This window comes from Cataglyphis hispanica, chromosome 1 (genome assembly GCF_021464435.1).
Source record: "Cataglyphis hispanica isolate Lineage 1 chromosome 1, ULB_Chis1_1.0, whole genome shotgun sequence".
Taxonomy (NCBI): domain Eukaryota; kingdom Metazoa; phylum Arthropoda; class Insecta; order Hymenoptera; family Formicidae; genus Cataglyphis; species Cataglyphis hispanica.
The window spans coordinates 2,282,930-2,304,041 of NC_065954.1; the positions used below are offsets into that span (position 1 = coordinate 2,282,930).

General features: G+C 36.2%; 2 protein-coding genes across 3 annotated transcripts; both read left to right on the forward strand.

Annotated features, from left to right (window-relative positions):
- Window positions 1–506: 506 nt before the first annotated feature.
- LOC126852529 (sodium- and chloride-dependent GABA transporter ine-like) lies at window positions 507–13,916 on the forward strand. Of its 2 annotated transcripts, XM_050597853.1 has the most exons (12): window positions 512–1,012; window positions 2,930–3,745; window positions 7,209–7,396; window positions 10,049–10,183; window positions 10,471–10,696; window positions 10,891–11,158; window positions 11,238–11,466; window positions 11,678–11,790; window positions 12,102–12,242; window positions 12,328–12,528; window positions 12,866–13,042; window positions 13,323–13,916. In XM_050597853.1, the coding sequence occupies exons 2-12, from the start codon at window positions 2,946–2,948 to the stop codon at window positions 13,491–13,493; spliced, it is 2,649 nt and encodes an 882-aa protein (XP_050453810.1). In that variant the 5' UTR covers window positions 512–1,012; window positions 2,930–2,945; the 3' UTR covers window positions 13,494–13,916. The 2 variants fall into 2 exon arrangements, 1 of the variants encoding a protein (XP_050453810.1); XR_007687919.1 differs by lacking the exon at window positions 13,323–13,916 and having other exon boundaries at window positions 507–1,012; window positions 12,356–12,528; window positions 12,866–13,013.
- Window positions 13,917–14,172: 256 nt separating this feature from the next.
- LOC126853663 (1-phosphatidylinositol 4,5-bisphosphate phosphodiesterase) lies at window positions 14,173–20,835 on the forward strand. The gene is made up of 19 exons (XM_050599583.1): window positions 14,173–14,439; window positions 14,634–14,693; window positions 14,810–14,950; window positions 15,230–15,309; window positions 15,454–15,589; window positions 16,011–16,111; window positions 16,183–16,349; window positions 16,439–16,649; window positions 16,721–16,979; window positions 17,080–17,271; window positions 17,389–17,536; window positions 18,040–18,197; window positions 18,426–18,828; window positions 18,999–19,169; window positions 19,245–19,385; window positions 19,513–19,687; window positions 19,781–19,984; window positions 20,103–20,349; window positions 20,724–20,835. The coding sequence occupies exons 1-19, from the start codon at window positions 14,269–14,271 to the stop codon at window positions 20,790–20,792; spliced, it is 3,234 nt and encodes a 1,077-aa protein (XP_050455540.1). The 5' UTR covers window positions 14,173–14,268; the 3' UTR covers window positions 20,793–20,835.
- The last annotated feature ends 277 nt before the right edge of the window (window positions 20,836–21,112 follow it).

The window sequence follows — 21,112 nt, forward strand, 5'->3', positions numbered from 1 at the left end:
CTTAAATTTTGTAATAAAATTTTTATAAAATAATTTGTATAAAATTATTAATTGTCACAAACAGCTTTTTATTGATATTTATTCCCTTGGTTTAGATTCCGCTTTATATCGATAACAGTTAACATTTTTACATTGCACTTTCCTCTTTCTCTCTCTTTTTCCCTCTTTCTCTCTATATATCTATCTTTTTTCTTGAATCATTAGTATATATTATCAGCTGCGTTATCTTTTGTATAGTTTTATTTTGTTGACGCAAATCTTTTTAAATTCGATACTAGGAAATTAGCAATAATATTTTTTAAATCCCATAAAATCTGAATAAATCTCTCTAAACTATCTGTCACTCTCAGTTTATACAGTCTATATATATTTTTTTCTCTAATCACATGATTGAGCGTACGTTGATACCTCCTCCCACTTGACTTGCTAAATACTCAGCGCTGGTCACACGAGAGAAGTGGACACGCATTTAGAATAAGATATCATTGGTCCCCGCCAGAACCGGTCGAGTTGTACGAGTCATACAATTCAAGCTTGAAGTCTCTCTTTTTCTCTCAACTAAACACGTGTCATGAATACCGCACATATGACGGCGCTGACATCGCAGTGTTTGGTAACAGTAAGTGTATGCGTGCTCGTGCGTGTGCGTCACGATTCACGGGTGAACACGACGCACGGGCGCACATACAAATCTGGATCGTCGTGAAACGCGGATTCACGAAGGTTGTCGTCGATGTTTCGCAGTCCGAAGACAATCTCGCGCTCGGAGAAAGAAACAGAGAGAAGAAGGATGAGTGGAAGAGAAAAAAAGTGAAAGTGCATAGATAACAAATACGCGATCTCTTTACGCACTGTAGACGATAAAACACGTGTATATATATGTAAATGTGTGTGTGTGCGTGTATGTTTATGCGCGTATCAGTCTCATTATCACTCGAATGATACGCAGATGAATTTTGCTCGGCTCATTGGGACGCGCCCGAGCCGTTCGAGGCACGCTGCGATCTGACAGGTAACGCATGACACGTGACGTGCATGGAAGTGTCACTGAATGTGACGTTTACTGGCGACGACGTGCTCCGAAAAGCGCGCGCGCTCCGATCGATCGTTCGATCAGTTTTGATTGTTTTTCCTCGTTAATCGAAAAAGCAAATGCTTCCTGTAATGCTTGCTCAATAATGCTGACAATGAGTCTTTGAAAATGTTCCATCATGCGGGGCAAGTTGATATTTGCTTGACCTCTTAGATACCCTAGTACAGTCATATAACGCGTTCGTACAGTTAACGCAGATGTATTAGTATATCTATAAAAATGTATTGACTCTTGTGACTATTACAAATATTTTCCTAATAGCTTGTTAGTTGTTTGCCGAGATATATCAATTATGAATGTGCTGTAAGAGAAACTTTGAAAATTAAAGTTTAAGATTGAATAATAATTTGTAAAAAATATTAGCGCAATATATTTTATATAGGCATCATTCGAAGTAACAAATTGTATAGAAATTGTTTGAACATCGTAAAACATGCGCAAACACTATTAAGAGTAAAAATGTTGTAATAAATATTGGATTGATAATCGCACACACCTGTGATGACGTTATCTGTAGCTATCAGAAAAGTCGTAAAAAGTCGCGCAACACGATAGACCTATTTGTACATTACCTATTTGTATTGAAGTAGAAGGAAAATCAAATTTTATTTTGTCAAATAGATAAATAAGAAGAATTAGATAATAAAAAAGTAAAAATCTTATAACAAATTTAAAAGATGAAAGTTTAAACAAAAGATAAGTTTTTCAAATTTTAAAAATATTGATATATTTGTTGATTTCAAAATGTCATATCTGTAAGAAAACAATTTTTGAATTACAATATATATATATAATAAACTTTCACATTTAATAATAATAAACGATATAAATATTGGCACGTAAATATATTTTATGTTTCACACACACAATTTGCAATTTGAGTTTCATAGTCGGTAAATTATTCCTCGGATAATAATTTAAATTATCAATCTGTACGATTTTCAAATTGAAATTTATCACAGGATGCTGTCTAATATAACTGACAATTTATGCTAATCAAATGGATATTATATCGCAGAGATTCTTTGCTTCCATCGGTAAATGAATTGCGAACAATAGCGGAGATGTATATATTATATATATCACGCGGATTTAAATTTAATATCTCATCTCGAAAATGTTAAAATAGCATTCGCGGAATATTTAATCGATATCTCACGGAAGAATCATCAATTGCAAACTATAAAATCAAATGTGCGCTTTGACCGGTCTGTTTGATACCTAACAAAACGCGCATTCTTTTCGTTTAAATCCAGCCACCAGTATTCTATCGCGCCTCGCCGCCCACTATCACCTTTTCGATAAAATCGGCGGAAACCCGCTCGAACACCGTCGGACGTTTCTCTCTATGTATGGTCCATTTATATAAAGTTCCTAGTGTCCTAGAATCACATCGAGAGTTTCTGCGGTTGCGAATTCTGTGATAACTCTTGAGTTAATTTTTTCTTTAAAAAAATTTAATAGATAATAAATTAATCGTTTTCTTGTCTTTCTTTTTTATTCATATGTCTGTGAAGAATTGAATGTATTTACTGAACAAATTAATTTTTAAATCTACATTTTGGTGTTGTCTGAGAAGTGTCATATAAGAGATCTGATTTTTTTATCAATATTTATCTAATATTATGATAAAGTCTAGTGATTAATTTGATTATAAGGTATTAAAGTAGAATAAGTATGAACACATACGGTGTTTGAACGAAAAATTCATTTATAGAGAGATTCTATGTTATCTACAATTACGCTTGCCCTCTCTCTCTCTCTCTCTATTAGTCTAAGATACTAACAAAAGTATTCTTTCCCCCTCCATCAATATTTCTCTTTCTCTGTCTACAGAGGTCGTCATGCTATCATGAACACCGAGAGTGGCAACAACGACAGCGGCATCAGCGGCAGTGTCAGTGACAAACCCGTCCTGCCGAGGCACGGCAATGTCATCCACAAGTTCCGCGGCGGCAAGCAAGTCGCGAACTACGTGCGTAAAATGAGCGCGATGCTGGAAGAGGAGGACATCGCGTCCGACGACACGGAGTCGAACGTGATCAGGATCGGCGGTCATCGAAAACATTCCGAGAATGACTCCGCCGAGTGGTCCTCAGAGGAGAGAGGTCACTTATTGAATTCCGCCGTACGTAGGGTCATTGTCGCGCCTACGGTGGGAACGGACAACGTCGTGAGAAGGACGATCGCGAGTCGCGATTATGACAGTCCCGAGAGCGTGGTTCGGAACAACAGTCATCGATGGCCGCGATCTCGGCCGCTGATGATCGACCAGGCCGAGTCCGGATCGAGCTCGGGTCGCGACAACGGAATCCCTCAAAGTCCCGGTGGACTGAGCCTCAGGAGCATCGATCAGCCATATCTCGTGCGACATCATCATTGTCTTAACGCGCGTTCGCCGAGGATCTCCAATCCGGTCATGAATGAAAGCCAGCAGCGCTGTTCCTGCTATCACCAGTCGTCGCCCACCTGGTCCTCCAACTTATACGCCGAGTCGAACGGGAGTCATCAAGTTCCCCGCTCGTTTCCCGACACGATCTCGATCAAGTCCCTGACGTCGATCGGCCTGGGCTCTTCCGACGGCCGGAAGCTGACAATACGTAGAGTTCCCACTTCGCCGTCGGAGCTGCTTAACGTGGTACATCCGCCGCCGTAAGTGAGACACATTACCTACGATCGTATGCCTCGGCGCTTTCGAAGAAGCGGAACGTTAATCACGCCTCACACGTGATCGCGCGTACGCGTGACTGCTTGAGCGTCAGTCCGTTTTCGCACGCTTTGAAAATGAATCACAAAGTCTCTACTACGATTAGACTACATTCTTGTTTCATAATGTTATTAGATGTTAAAGTTCGATAACGAATATGACAGATGCGTTGGATTAATTCTCCTGTCACTTCTCCTTAAAAATTAATCTCGCGTTGAATTCTCTCTCCCATTTTTTTTGAGAGAGAAAAAAATTACATTTTTAAAAAATAAATTAATTTTTAAAAAGATCAGGCTTATGCAATTGTTAAATTATCTAATTATAAACGAAGGATGTAAGTAATAATTCCAGTCTTTGTGTTTGCAATGTGTCAATAAACACACGCGACGAAAATAATGTTAGCTCAGAAATGAGATTTATTACAAGAAAAATAATGACGTACGCATTTTAATGTAATATCTGAGGCGCTTTTAAATTTTAAATGCAACACTTGTGCTACTTCTAAATGCCAGTAAATCATCGAGATACTGTCTTATCGTAAAAATTGATAAATAATTGAAGTAGTCCACGATCGTCGCGTTTAAAATTTTTTTTTGTCCCGCTTAAACCCGCATTTAAATTATTCATTAATTTTCTTTATTTTCAAATTTAAAAATACATCATCACGCATAAACTAATATTACGACTGACAATGAATTAAAATGTACACGAAACTGTATCCTCCATATGTTTCTCTCACATGCGAGTTAATATTTCGTGTAAACACCCTAAATAAACTAAATCCGCATACGACGCATAATACATACGACATATAAAAATGAAGCTGTCCCGATGTGATCTTTAGTAGAGTAAAGATCGACGACAGCAACTCGCGCGGGCGGATTGTAACAATCCTCGGTGATTATCTACGAGATAAGATTAACGTGTAACGAAATTTGTTTCTTAATACACGTTAATTGCATCTTGAGTGACAAGTTTATCGCTTTAATGCAGCATTCAACGCGAATAATAACGTTACAAAGTTTCTTTATATCATTGAAAGTCAATTGCATCGACAACAAATGATGTTTAATGACAATATCTTCTATTCCTTTCTGGATCACAGACTTTTAGTAAAGAATTAAAAATGTAGAGTAGAACATAGGAAGACATTAACACAGATAAAAGAGATTAAGAAAATAGAATAAATTGAAATAGATTATATTTGTTTTTCAGGATATAAGTTCTCTTAGATTAATTTAATGTAAAAGTTAAGGACCATTTGTGTAAACAAGATTAAATTGAATGGGCAGCAAGCTCAAGAACGTTAAATTAAATCGACTTTAGAACTTCTACTCAATTTTCCTTTATTAGATTATGTTAAATAAATAATTTTTAGAGAGAGCATCAATTTCACTATTAATTAACATTAACCGTTGTTGATAGAATTGCCTCGCTATGCATACCTGCATTATAACCAAGGTCTATGATCTGGAAAGGAGCAAGAGGGTCAAGTTAGTTAATTAACGGCGTCGATGAAATTGGCTCTCGGTTTACCACGGACAGCTCTAATCGACATCGGTGCGCGATAGGCCCGCTCTAAAGTGAATTAGAACCGGGGATCGAAGTCGGTATAATTTTCGTAATAATTTTCGTTCGAGTTCACGAATACATCTCGATTACCGCGTACGCAGACGCGAAAGTGATCTCTGTCCGTGTGATGCGAATTATCGAAAATTGAACTCGCTTAAATTAGACCCCCGATTTCGATTACCCTGATTAGAATCCCATCCCTCGTCGAGGACTGCGCCCGAATACTACGTGACGAGAGAGATGCGTTGCATGTCTTCTAAGCACGACGCAAAGCCGGCAGGTCTCGTTATCCAGGGACTGCAATTCCGGCGTATCGTTTCAGAGACGTAAGTGGATAATAGATGTACAATGTAAGACCGTGTCGTTGTTGCAAGTGTGTCGGTGTGTGTCCGTGCGATACGGCATATTGTTGCAACTCCGTCCCGCTTCTTCCATTGAAACGGAACGGCGTTTCAAACGATCCGTAATTGTCGTCCTACATTTAGTAACTTCGTCACATCTCGTTTTTGAACCGAGCACGTGAAAGAGCACTGGTCTTACATCGCATTAACGTGTTGTTAATCGAATAAAATAAAGCTCGAATATTAAACTTAAATTCGCGTGTCTAATTTGATTGGAATAATCGATTCGCGTTCCAAGTAGAAAGAGATTATTCACAGAGATAATTGAAATTGTATGCGAACACGCGATAATAAGATAAGAGATAAATACTATCGTCACACATTCGATGCTTGTCCTCGTTATTGTTTGGGATAGCCGCGTGTCGCACATTTTACTTCATTTTATTTTATTTTATTTTATTTTTTTTTCTTTTAAAATGTAGCGACACCGAGTAACGGCGTGCATTATCGCATCCGCGGTATATTAGTTTTCCGTTGTGGAACGAACGGGAATGTACACAGGTGCGTCGCATATATCTTTCAGCATTGTCAACCACCCTTTCCCGCCCCTCCGCCCGCCTCGTAGCCTGACACCATTTCTGCGCTCATCGCACCGTAAAGTATGAATTTATGCGATAAACGCATAAAAATTCCCGTCCGATCACGATTCTTGCGTAATGTGACGCACAAGACCGATTTTACGCTCCGCGTTATTTCGCAATACTTTATCGTGATGTACGATACAGAGTCTGCCTTGGATTTATCTGCGGCAGATTTTTCTTTTCCCCTTCCCCCTTTCCTCTTCGGTAAACGCGAACTAAATCAGTCCGGAATTGACAATCCATAATCTCGCGTAATACAGAACCGCTGTCATCGTTTTAATCGGCGGTATCGTGATAATTGAATTCGATGACTACTGCGTACATCGTATTCTATAAACAATAACGATGAATATTTATTAGTTACTGGACTTGTTCGCGAGCGCGTGTCATGCAAATTGTGCACGCACGTCCACGCGTAACTCGATTGACATATGATCGACTCATGCATGATTTTCCGTCAATTAAAATTCACGATGCGTCAAATATTTTCCATAGACGCGCGAAATAGTCGTCGAATAGTTGGAAAAAAAAAAAAAAGGATAACGGACTGATAATATTCGTCGATTTATTGGTTGTGTCGAAGGAATTTTGGCAGCGTAGTATTATCTTTCAAAAACTTTGCTTCTTATCTTACAGGAATTATAATTATTCGCTCAACTCGAAATATTTCATAAAATGCTTGTTACGCTATTCTCTCTTTCGCTAAAACGACATATCTCATAACGTCACAAATTGAACTCTCGCAACATTTTTCCGCAGGTTCTCTCAATTTTTTTTTCACATTCCGCGCCGTGGATGTCTTTCGTTCTTGCTCCGCTGCATTTGTAATATAAAGGTACGTGGCATTTTTGCAGTTTCGAGGACGATCTTTCCACGTGTGCCAGCTATGATGACGGGGATGCGGATGATTCTTGTGATTATCGGCAACCCAGGAGGCCCCATTGGGCGAATAAAGTGCAATTTGTGTTGGCCTGCATAGGCTACTCCGTCGGTCTCGGTAATCTCTGGAGATTTCCTTATCTATGCTACAAAAGTGGCGGCGGTGAGTCTCACGATAAGTAATATTAATTTATTAATCTGCGTAAATTGCGTGTAATCGTCACATAAATCTTGTATTCAGTTCTAAAAATCGAATTCGATTTGAAATTAAAATTCTTACGACATGAGAAAGAGAAAAAATGGAGAGGAAGAAAAAAAGGAGAATAAAAATTTACACAGATGTTACCTATATATATATATATATATATATATATATATATATATATATATATATATATAAGATTGCAGCCAAAAATAAATTTGTAAATGTCAAGCAAGCAAACGGCGCAATCGCAACATGTCGCCACGATTAGCACGACTATGATAAGAGTACGCGCTTATTTTGCGCGTCGCAAAGTACGTCAGTTGGCGAAACAGCTGACGAAGCAACACACTCCGCGGTATCGTCCTCTAATTTTCACGAACATCAGAGTCATGTTACGAATCAGCTTAAACTATGAAACACCTCTTCACTCTTTTTCCTCTTAAAAGCGTTTTATCACTTTCTATTCTTCATTCTTTTGTCAGGAACAAAACAGCGTGACGTTGAAACGTAACCGTCGTAATACTGAAGCTGCGAGAAGAATATCGTTATTATTGAATGAAAACTGCGTTCTCTAATATAAGTGAGGGAAAGATTATACCGTGTCGCGGAAGATCGAATTAAGGTGGCTCCTATGAAAAAATCATGGCATCTTGCGTAAGTCGAGCTTTAGATTCAGGGCAAGAGCAAGCACTCTTGCAATCCCTGCAACGTGAGCGCGTATCGTGTTGCCGGCAATTTTCAAAGTCTGGAAGCATCCGGAGCCCGGATGCGTGGCGCAATTCGCTCGCGGAACTTGATACATGACCTTGCCGGAACGCGGCTACTCCGCCGGGCATGGTAAATGATTTCAATGACACCGGTGGAAATAATCGGCCGGGAATCACTTCGCCGGTAGTGCCGGTTTAAATTGAAGAGCCGGAAAACCGGCTCGCGATCCGATTTACATGATTTAAACAATTCGTTTCATTCGAATAACGTCGACTGAAATCTACGCTTTATCTAAAAAAAAATTAGGAAACAACAAAAAATTGATTGAAAATTGATCGAAGAACGATTGACGATCCCTATCGAAAGCATAAACTGGCTATCTACTCAATTTTATCAATCACGCGTTGATTATGTATCAAGCACGCAGTCCCCGTCAAATATTTAAAAATGTTTTTATTATCTTAAAATTTCTCATGATGAAAGTTCTTATTTTAATTTTAATTAATTCTCTGCATGTATATTAAGATTGTAGAATGAAGATATAAAGTATTTAAAAATATTTAACAAGAGCGAAATAAATTTTTTGGCACTTAAATAAATAAATAAATTAAATCATACAAAAAATATATATATATATATATATAATCTTAAAATTATTTTTATTTGTAGACAAACACATAACTGAAAGCAGCTTTATTTGATCATAATTTTGTGTAGTATATATGTATAATCTCTGCATATATGATGAGCTAGAAACTAGCTTGTAATTTCAACAATCATGCATACACAAGTTAATTTATTGTACAAATAACTCGCAGACTACTATAAAAATACACATATATGAGTATGTGTATGTGTATATATGTGTGCGTGAGCATGTAATTTTGCAAAATCATATATTAAACAGGAGACCGGAAAATCAGAGGAAATAATATGGCTCTACTTGCACGAGATGCATGTTCCGATATTCATTGTGCCGCAATGCCAAATTGCATTTTTGTGATAAAGACGACATTGTTGAAAATAACTGTAACAACATTAATGCGAATGTGTGTCATTATATCCGCCTTGTAATTCGACGCGATTGGATTTTCGCCAGAAATTAAATAGCCTGCAATCTCCATTGATACGTCACGTGGAATCAGCCGATTGTTATCTACGCGCGCATCCTCGTGTTTAATATATCTGGCGATAATTTATTTGAAGTATAATCGCAAATATATTATTTGTATCGTCGGTTAAACTAAATGAAAACTGTCATCCGTACGTTGTTCGGCTAGATTGAAGCGACGAGAAAACAGATCGGATAACATCGTATGATTTATGCGTGCGACGCGATATAGCATTCTGCAGTGTGGGGATTAATTTACATCTTCCCGAAATGTACGTATTACGTATGTATGATCACGCGCGCTTGTAAAAAAAAAATCTATGCGAACAGAATCTGTATCCTATCTTAAGTATCAAAAGTATTATCGAGCCTTATTATAGCCGCGCCACTAAATAAATAAGAATTATGATGATAAGTGAGATGGATAAATGAACCGGCGAGTTTGACAATTGAGGAAAACTTGTCAACAGCTGACTAATCCACGTGGTGACTAAATGCTCGAATTAAGTCATAATCCGTGACACTACGATTGTCGTTTATTGCGAATAAAGAGTTACATCCAGTGACCTTGTCACTGCCCACATTATGATTAAAGTCGAGTATCATTACGTGCATACACGTAACCGTATTTAGCGAAACGTATTTGCCAAATCCACGTGTGTCTTGTGTAAGCTGGATCAATTTTTTTATTGGAAAAAAAGCTCTCAATGCTTTTTTAAATAGAAAAATATAATTTTAATGTCAAATACTCGATGGAAAATTTTGTTTATATCGATCGCATCACATTTCAGGTGTGTTCCTCGTGCCTTATTTTTTAATACTCGTGGTATGCGGAGTACCATTACTATATATGGAGCTCAGCATCGGACAGTTCACTCGTCGTGGCCCAATCGGCGCTCTGGGTCAAATGTGTCCGTTATTGAAAGGTAAATGAATAAGACATCGAATGATAGATTGTCGATAAAATTCAATAGTCATTGAAAACTTTTGCGCGCTAACTTGAAACATGCGTTTAATTTAGAAACTATAATTGGAGAACGTTTGAATTATAAAATTAGCGTCGTCTTTCCTTTATGTAACTTTTTTTTTGCAAATATAAACGACTTAAATTCTCAATTTTGACGCATTTTTTTTAAATATATATTTTAATTAGAGAGAAAAATATATGTCTCTTTCACATGCTATTTTCTATGTTATATTTGTATCTCTGTAGGAGCTGGTTTGTCGTCGGTCGTGATATCGTTTTTGATATCAACCTACCATAATGTGATAATAGCCTACGCAATTTACTATTTTTTTGCGGCATTCCGAGCGGATCAGCCGTGGTCGCGCTGTGACAACTCGTGGAATTCACCGCGCTGTTGGTCGCCCAGTTACGGATCCATCGATAATCGAACTCGACCAAACTCGACAAGGACACCGTCCGAGGACTTCTTCGAGTATATCTTCTAAAATTTAGACTTATTAATTTATATTATCTTTCTAATAATACATACTAACAAGATATCCACACACTATGTTTAAGAAGGAATTGAAGAGAATTTGATTATGATATTATTTGTAAAAAATTTATATAGTACAAGAAATCTGAAAGTATCTGAAAAAAAAATAGTTATACTTTTTATCTACTTAGCAAGAAAGTCCTGCAAATTAGTAGCGGTATCGAAGAACCAGGGATCTTGAGATGGGAACTTGCGGCGTGCTTGATAACCGCGTGGATCATGGTATATTTTTCCATTTGGAAATCTATCAAGTCATCAGCGCGCGTAAGGTATCTCACAGCAACGTTACCTTTCCTCTTGATTATCGTCTTTCTCACGCGTTCTCTTACCCTGGAGGGTGCCGCGAAAGGTCTGCGATTCTTTTTTCATCCACGCTGGGAATTGCTCGGCGATGCCAAGGTACTCTGAAAAAATAATTAATTTTTTCGTTAGAAAAGAAAAAGAAATGTTATATACTGTCATTATTCATGTCATTTAGGTCTGGATAAATGCTGCAGCACAAGTCTTCAATTCCGTAGGCATCGCCTTCGGATCGATGATATGTTTCGCGAGTTACAACAGATTTCACAACACGGTCTTGGTAGATACTATCGCTGTTTCGCTGATAAACGCCTTCAGCAGTCTAGTAGTCGGGATATTCTCTTTCGCCACGATCGGCAATATAGCGCTGGAACAAAACATGTCCGTCGAAGATGTCCTGACTGACGGTACGTAAATAAAATTAGAAATAAAAATTTGCGTCAGGTTAAAAACGTAAAAAAATATATGTATATATATAATATATAAAAAAAAATATGCATATATCATATATGTTGCGAAAAGATATATATTTTTTTTCTATTTTTTTCTTACCACTTTGCATCGTCAGATTAATTCTCTGTCTGACATTTTATAGATAAATCATAATTTCCGTTCAAGGACCTGGTCTAGTCTTCGTCATCTATCCGCAAGCGCTAGGCAAGATGCCAGCTTCTCAATTCTGGGCTGTACTATTTTTCTTCATGCTGGTCTGCCTTTCGTTGAACAGTCAAGTAAGTATTTACAGGATGTGTGTATAAAAAAAATACACATTTTCTTTCAAGCCACGCATATATTATAAGCTTGATCGATAAATAAACTCGATTATTGTCAAACTGTATTCCCACATAAAAATCTGTAGGAGTGCAAATGGCATTAATCGCGCGTTGAATGAAAAATTTTGAAATTAAATCTCAAAGTTTTGCTCCATCGCGTTTAACAGAAATGCAAATTATATATTTTTATAAACTTTCTATTTTAGTGATCGTAATAGTTTATCTTTTGCAATGTTTTAACGAGTGTGATGTAAACTCTGGGATTTCAGTTTGCCGTTGTTGAAGTGGTCGTTACGTCGATCCAAGACGGTTTCCCAAAGTGGGTGAAGCGTCATCTTCTCTGTCACGAAGTGCTGGTTCTTCTCATATGCGTCGTCTCGTTTTTATTCGGATTGCCGAATGTCACACAGGTAGAATCAGACACATCGAATCGATTCGATTCTTATAACGCAAAAATAGATGTTTACGTCTTACTTAATTTCCCGACTGCCTCAGGGTGGTATTTATTTCTTCCAACTGATAGATCATTACGCCGCGTCGATATCCATTATGTTTTTGGCGTTCTTCGAGGTAATCGCTATCTCATGGCTTTACGGCGTACGGCGGCTGTGCAATAACGTGAAAGAAATGACCGGACACTTGCCCTCGATGTACTTTCGGTTCTGTTGGTTCTTCGCTTCACCTCTACTCATAATGGTATGCAAGACTATCGATGAGTATTATAATAAGATTCTCGTTTTCAAACGGAATCGAAACTGTGTGTCTGAACAAAAGGCAATATTTGAGATAAATGATCGTATCGAGTGGAATGCGACAAAACGTGGAACTGGGATTAAAGACGAGCAATTATTCGCGCGCAATTGATATCTTCAAAGAAACATAAAATGCTTTGTTTTTCTTGAAAATAACGATTGCGTGAATATAATTGCCCACTTTTAAATTCTGTTCCTTCTTTCGTTACGCACGGTATTTTTGATATATAGTCGATCCTTAAAACGCGGCCGGCATTTTCATAATTATCTTATCTCTTCAGGCTGTATGGGTGTTCAGTTTAATTGATTACGAGCCGCCGACCTATCACAACGGCGACTACATATATCCATGGTGGGCAGAGGCGATCGGATGGGGCATCGCGTCTCTCTCCTTAATTTGCATTCCCGCTTTTGCCGTTTACGTATTCGTCCGAGCGGATGGTGTCACGTTCGCCGAGGTACGTCGAATTTTGTTGTGTGTACGTTGTTGGGTAACCACAAGATCAGTTTGCCTATAGATGATTAAATTCTTCGTAGAATTCGTTGATCATTTATAGGCAAATTGATTGATTCTTCATAGAAATTAATCATTTATTTTTGAAATCTAATATTACAAAACACACATGTTGTATAACAAATACAGAATAATATCTGATAGAAAATACTGGAGCACAGTGTGCGAAAATTAAAGGAATTTCATTTTGTATTCTAGAAAGAAATTGATAATGTTATTTGCAGAGACTCAAGAATTCCATTAAGCCGCATTTCGAAGCGTGCAAAGTTTGCGGTCAGGAATACTGCATGGAGCCTATGCACAATCTGGAGGAGGACATTCTCAAAGAACCTCAAACAGACGTGAATACTTCTATACAATTAAATTCACATTATCTACTGAAGCCTCAGATGTGATAACGTGTGGTAATGTGATTATGTAATGCATAAGAGCAATACAATTTTTATAATTATACACAATTAACTCGTGTCCACAAGTCAAAATTGTTATGAGGAATAATTATTTAATCATTTTAATCATTTTATTTTTATCACAAATTATTCTTATCACGGATCATTACACCAGCTGTTGCGCGGCAATTAACATTCCACTATTTATAAAAGATAGCAATTACTTGCGAAAGAGTCATTAAGATAGGATTATATCTGTTACTAATGTGTGTTATTATTGTATAAACTATTATTCTTTGCGCCATTGTGATAGAGATTATAGACCAGCACTGATCAAAATAGGATCCTATTCATGTATATGTCGCAATCGATACACGTATATAACATTGTTAATCATGTAATTTTAATAAATTATGTATTGTCCAAAAATGTGTTTTTTACTTAACTCATTTAATAATATTTAATCAAATTTATTGATATCACGTTCAGACGCATTCATTTTTTTTTCCCCGTTTGCGTATTGCATATATATTTGGCTATTAAGCAACCATACAATAGGGAGAGCGGATTTCATAACGTTGCGCTTATGTAAGTTTAGGATCTCCGTTACAAAGCGGATTTCGATCGCATTGAATCCTTATACGGTAAATTAGATATAACTAATTGCATTATGCATCCCTGGGACACGAGTGCCACGATGGCACTCTCATTTGAGTACTGGACAAGCTCAAGTTCACGTCAAAGTTTACCTTAATAGCGTTCCGCTTAAACTCACCGAGACATGACAAAGAAGTTCGAGTTTAATTGGCGCATCGAAGTACCCGAGCTCTTGACGAAGGGCGCGGAATTCGATCGATGGTTCGAAGATAAAGAGACGACCGAATACGAGCCGAATTGCCTATTCAAAGTCGACGAGTATGGGTTCTTTATTTATTGGAAAAGCGACGGCAAGGTAGCCTAGTTTTTAACTATGTCTGTCTAAATAAATAAATATTTTCCCGAAAAAAAAAAGATGAACATAAGATCATGTATACCCTTATATATATAATTTTATATGTATAATTACATTATAATTCCATTTTTTCGGATTACTCTCATTTTTCAACAAACAAATGCGCGTATAAATTACTTACGGTTTTTCGATAGGACGGAGAAGTCATAGAATTGGCTCAAGTAAGCGACATTCGATACGGAGGCACGCCAAAGGTAAATTTTGAAGAGAAAAACAATTTGCGCGAAATTAAAAAAAATATATATATATATTTATATATATATAATAAATAATAATAATTTGTATTATATCGAACGATTGGGCTGTCTAGGAGCCAAAATTATGCAACAAACTAAGTAAACATGGAACATTAGAGCAGTTGGACGAAAAAAGTCTAACTATATGTTCTGGAGTAGATTATACAAACATCAACTATCAGCATATTGTATGTGCGGACGCACAAACAGCTAAGGTAATAATTAAAAAATTGAGAAGCATTGATTAATATTTATATGCATAAATACAGGCTTCAAAAAAATCTGTAAACAAATATTCAATTGATAGACAATTGTTGATTTTCTGTTTCAAAGTCGCGATCAAATTAAGTTTGTATTTAATTACATATTATGTTTCCTCTCTTTATTTTATAGTAGTTACGTCTATTTTAAATTGATGTTGCTTCATCGCTAATATGGTCAATACATTTTATTCTTTATATCTTATATTTATTGCTGACCTGTGATTAATTCAGGATTGGCAGGCTGCTTTGCGTTTAATTACGCATAACACAAAAGCATCTAACATTTGTCCGACGACACAGCTTATGAAGCAGTATGTATTTATTATTAATTCAAATTTAATATAACTTTACATAAATAAAATAGAAAATATAAAAATATAATAAAATATGTGTCTAAACATTAACGGTATGTTTTTTTCTTTGATTATTACATAAAATCTGATCGAATTTGTCAGTTGGATGCGATTAAGTTTTCAAGTCGATCCAAAAGGAAAGGTCCCTGTGAAAGTGATATCAAAGACTTTTGCATCTGGAAAGACCGAGAAACTTGTTTATCAAGGATTATCGGAGCTGGGTTTGCCCAATGGAAAAGTGAGTAAATACGAGAATTTGTAGAAAGAAAAGCTCTTAATTAATGTTTAAACGCTACCAGCAATTTAGTTGGAAAAATTTCAAGAAAAGTCATCCTCAATTAATTACATAACTTTCTCGGCGTGTTACTTTATTAATTCGACAGTAAAAATGTTTTACTCTCAAATGGTATTCGTAAAAATTTTATATAATACCTCGTATATATATATATATATATATATATATATATATATATATATAAAATTTAATTGTGTTTAATCATTCTTATAATGTTATTTGGTATGTTTAGTATTTTGAAAATGTTAATGTTTACTAGAAAGAATTATTAAAGAAGATTTGTAGGCGAGAAATCACATCAAATTGTTCAAATAACTAACAAAAATACAATATATTTCGCCAACCGCAATCTTCTACGTTTTAGAACGATAAAATAGAGCCTGAGGCTTTCACGTTCGATAAGTTCTACAGTTTGTACTTTAAGATTTGTCCTAGAAATGATATTGAAGAACTTTTTCAATCAATGTAAGTACTTACAATCAGACTATTAATATCACGCGTTACGAAGCAAAAACGTCATCGTTTTCGCTTTACAGTACAAAAGGAAAAGTCGACACCATAAATTTGTCGCAACTCGTGGAATTTATGAATACGAAACAGAGGGATCCACGACTCAACGAAATCTTGTATCCTTTGTACACTGAAAAGAGATGCACGGAAATCATCAATGATTACGAGATGGACGAAAAAATGAAAGCGGAAAGTGAGCTTCTCTGACAAGTTTAATTTTATTTTACCATCATCAATTTTGATATCAAAAATCTAATATTCTTTATTTAACTTTGCACCCAGAAAAATTGACGAAAGATGGCTTTATACGGTATTTAATGTCGGATGAGAATGCGCCGGTGTTTTTAGATAAATTAGATGAATGGATGGAAATGGATCAACCGCTCTCACATTATTACATTAATTCAAGTCACAACACTTACCTCAGCGGCCGCCAAATTGGTGGCAAAAGCACTGTTGAGATGTATCGACAAGTTCTGCTTGCTGGTTGCAGGTATTTGTTTAAATGTAATGTTGACAAAAAATTTATTCCATTTAATAAAAGAAAATTTATTTTGATCTTAGATGCGTCGAGTTGGATTGTTGGGATGGTAAAGGTGAAGACGAGGAGCCCATCATAACTCATGGCAAAGCTATGTGCACCGACATCCTCTTCAAGGATGTGATCTACGCCATAAGAGACACTGCATTTGTCACTTCCGAGTATCCTGTGATTTTAAGCTTCGAGAATCATTGTTGTCTGAAACAGCAATATAAGCTGGCAAAATATTGCGATGAGATATTCGGCGATCTGTTGCTAAAGGAACCCCTAAAAGATTATCCTGTAAGTGAGATGCATATCGTGAGAACGTCAAGTTTAATAATTATTTTTATAAATCAGTTAGTAAATTAATATTCAATACCTCGTAAATATATTTTTCCAGCTCGAGCCAGGATGTCCTCTCCCTCCACCATGCGAACTGAAACGCAAGATATTAATAAAGAACAAGCGATTGAAACCGGATGTGGAAAAAGTCGAGCTCGAGCTCTTCCGTGCCGGACAATTCGAAGACAAAGATGAGGATGTAGAAGATCCCAGCGCACCCGCCGTTGCTCCACCTCCCGAGCCGCCAAAGGTTATTAATCACATTAATGAACTTTTAGAGAAACAAAAATTAAGTCGTTTTCCCTCTCTCTCTCTGGAAAATGAAAAAACTTCTGGAATTGCCGTCGATATATTTGCTGTCGTGTAGGAAAACGAAGCTTCTGCCGGAGGCGAGGGAACTGAAGAGGTACAAGTAACTCAATACACGAGCAGCACTATGCGAGTTCACCCTTGGCTTTCCTCGATGATAAACTACGCGCAACCAGTAAAGTTTCAGAGTTTTGAAACGGCGGAGAGTACGTATATCAATACAATCAAAATTTCTACACTTATCTTTTTAGTAGTAATTCCATATCATTCTTAAAAATAAATTAACAATTCTATAATCATTTCAAGAATCTATCTTGTATCATTTTAAAGTACTGTCTTTAACTCTTCTTAGGAAGCACTCTAATAAAATTTTACAAAAAAATTCTTTAATAGATATGTATAGTTAAAAGAATTTTTTTTTAATTTTATTAAAAAATTCTTTAATAAATATGTATATTTAAAAGACTTTTTTATGTTACATTTCTTTGCAATTTTTATATATAAATTTATTAATAATATTAATAAATATTTATAAATTTATTAATAATATTATATATAAATTTATTAATAATATTTTAAGTTAACCAAAGTGGCAAATGGCAAAACATGTATCCTGATTTAAGAAGGGTTAAATGAATGAACGTATACACGAGCGTGTGCACGAGCCACACACGCGACGCGTACTAATGTCTCAACCCCGACGTTCTAGGCAAGAATATACATCATAATATGTCTTCGTTCTCCGAGACTGCCGCTCTTAACTATCTGAAAACTCACTCCGTCGAGTTCGTTAATTACAACAAGCGGCAAATGAGTCGAATATATCCAAAGGGCACGAGGGCTGATTCCTCGAATTACATGCCTCAGGTAACCGCTGTAATAATAATAACACAAACGCATTCAAATTCCCCGTGGAGTTATTACTCATCTATTCCCGTTATCTAACAATATACAGGCTATCTCAAAAGTCTCGTACATTCTACGTACACTGCGAACTATTATTTATTCGATCTCTGATATCTATTTATAAATCGAGAGAAAGTAAATAAATTTTTTTACCTATTTTATAATTACCTTTTCGTGCAATTTATCTAGGTCTTCTGGAACGCTGGCTGCCAGATGGTAGCTTTGAATTTCCAAACCCCGGATCTGCCGATGCAGCTCAATCAGGGGAAATTCGAGTACAACGGGACTACGGGCTACCTGCTGAAGCCCGACTTCATGCGAAGACCTGATCGAAGCTTCGATCCTTTTTCCGAGGACGTCGACGGTATCATCACCGCGCAGTGCGCCGTTCAGATCATAGCCGGTCAATTCTTGTCAGACAAGAAGGTGGGCACGTACGTGGAAGTTGATATGTACGGTCTACCGGCGGACACGATTAAGAAAGAATTCAGGACACGAATGGTGCCAGCGAACGGTCTGAATCCGGTCTACAACGAGGAGCCATTCTTATTTCGGAAGGTCGTGCTTCCCGACTTGGCGGTGCTCAGATTTGGTACTGAGATTCATTTTTTTCCTTCTGTTTTCTTTACATATATAGAACTGTCTATCATAATATAAAATTTCTTCTAAATATAAAAATATTCACTTTTAAACCTCGTGAATAGATAAATATTGGCATCTATAAACAGAATATAATTTTTAATCTATTTTTATTTTACGCAGGCGTGTATGAGGAGAGTGGCAAGTTGCTTGGGCAACGAATCTTACCTTTGGACGGTCTTCAGGCCGGCTACAGACACATCTCTTTAAAGACCGAAGCAAACTTCCCGATGGCGTTGCCGATGCTCTTCTGTAACATAGAACTGAAGATTTATGTCCCTGATGGATTCGAAGGTAACGCTTGAAGCGTTGCTCGAAAATAGTACTACTTCTCACAACGCTTTCGCTCAAGCCCGCTTCCAATTTCAGATTTTATGGCCGCCTTGTCGGATCCGGGTGGTTTTAGCAAGGCTGCTGAGAAGCAGAACGAAACAATGAAGGGACTCGGAATAGAACAAACGGATGCCAAGGCTGAAACTAAGAAAAAGAAGGAAGAAGAGACAAAAAGGGGTATAATAAAGTCATACAAACGATTTTTTTCTATATCAGTTTGAAAAAAAAATGACCAAATTAAATAATAAGAGAATGATAAGGAAATTATATCAAACGTGTGTGCAATATTATTATATAATTTCAGAGGAATTAAAACTGGAACCTATCACGTTAGAATTTTTGAAAAAAGAGAAAGGCTTCAAATTAGGCAAGAAACATCAGAAAGAGTTGGATGCCATGAGAAAGAAGCATATGAAGGAAAGACAAACCATGCAGAAGAATCATTGCAGTGCCATCGAAAAGCTAACTAAAGGAAAGGAGTGCGTTTATGTTGATATTTTTTAATTATTAATAATTCTGCGTTGAGAAGAAGAAGGGAAATGTTTGAAAGATTTGTGTCTTGATACTTTTAGCAAAAATTCTTTGGCGCAAGACGCTAATGTGAAGAAAATTATAAGTGAACAAACGGCTCAATGGTCTGCTATGATGGAGAAGCAAAGGAAGGAGGAATGGGAATTATTGAAGAATCAAATGCAGGGCTCTCGTGATGAATTAAAGAGACTGATTGAGATCGTGCAAGCCACGCAAGTTAAACAGATGCAGGCGAAACACGACAAGTTAGTTCACGTCTTAATTTATTATATAATACTCGCTGATTGATGCTCTCGCAATGATATAAATTCTCTGATTTGTCACGATCTTGCTCACACGCGAAATTACACGTTGATTTTCCAGAGACGCTAAGGAAATGAATGCCAATCAAGCGAAAATATCTGTGGAAACGGCGAAAGAAATAATGAACGACAAGACTTTGAAAACGAAGGGTGACAAGGACAGGCGGCTTCGTGAAAAGAAGCAACAGAACACGAAAAAATTTATGGATGAGAGAAAGACTATGGAGATCAAGCAGGGTCGTGAGAAGGAGAAGCTGAAGGTTACGCACGAAAAACAAGTGGCAGATTTAGACAAGGATATCGACGCGGTAAGCTTCTGCATAGTGATAAATATTTACTGTAATAAATATACTAATTTTTTAAATAAAAGAGCATACCGAGTTCTTTCCAATTGAATTACAGAGACCAATATCGGCAATTCTATTATTTTCTTGATTATAAAGTAAACATTTTCAGTTTCATGTTCTGAAATGTGATTCTGTTTTATATTATGAGTGGAGAAAAAAATATTATTAAATATTTTGTTGTATAGTCCAATACCTATAAATAAAGAAGATAATTACTTAGTAGTATATAGTAAATAATTGAATAAATTATAAAGACATTGAAAGATTGCATAAGTCATTTATGAAATTTATGTGACTTGAAAATATATAATGCGCATCTGTTAATCATGTTGCAGAATATTGAGATGTACAAGAATGAAGCAATTGAATATGACTTATCACCTAAGATGGAGCTCTATATATAACTTCTTCAGTATCTCCTAAAAATCATCATATATATTATTTATTATTAGCTTATATATATATATATATATATATATATATATATATATATATATATATATATTGCGTTATGTATTTTTATATTTTTTATAATTGTACATGACTTATACGTTTTGATATGTATATACCATAATTATATATGTAAATTATTATTTTTTAACTACTTGTAATTCGTCATACAAAGTTTATTAATTATTGATAATATCTATGTATCAATCAATATATCTTTCAATAAATGAAAAAATTACGCTCAAGAAATATTTTATCAAAATATTCCACAATA

What these genes read in the sequence shown, in the direction of transcription:
- LOC126852529 (XM_050597853.1), top strand. Translation starts at nt 2,946, where the DNA reads ATGAACACCGAGAGTGGCAACAACGACAGCGGCATCAGCGGCAGTGTC. An exon ending in AACGTGGTACATCCGCCGCC is followed by an intron (nt 3,746 to 7,208) that starts GTAAGTGAGACA and finishes GCATTTTTGCAG; the next exon opens with TTTCGAGGACGATCTTTCCA. An exon ending in AATGTGTCCGTTATTGAAAG is followed by an intron (nt 10,184 to 10,470) that starts GTAAATGAATAA and finishes GTATCTCTGTAG; the next exon opens with GAGCTGGTTTGTCGTCGGTC.
- LOC126853663 (XM_050599583.1), top strand. Translation starts at nt 14,269, where the DNA reads ATGACAAAGAAGTTCGAGTTTAATTGGCGCATCGAAGTACCCGAGCTC. An exon ending in ATTGGAAAAGCGACGGCAAG is followed by an intron (nt 14,440 to 14,633) that starts GTAGCCTAGTTT and finishes GTTTTTCGATAG; the next exon opens with GACGGAGAAGTCATAGAATT. An exon ending in CTTGGCGGTGCTCAGATTTG is followed by an intron (nt 18,829 to 18,998) that starts GTACTGAGATTC and finishes TATTTTACGCAG; the next exon opens with GCGTGTATGAGGAGAGTGGC.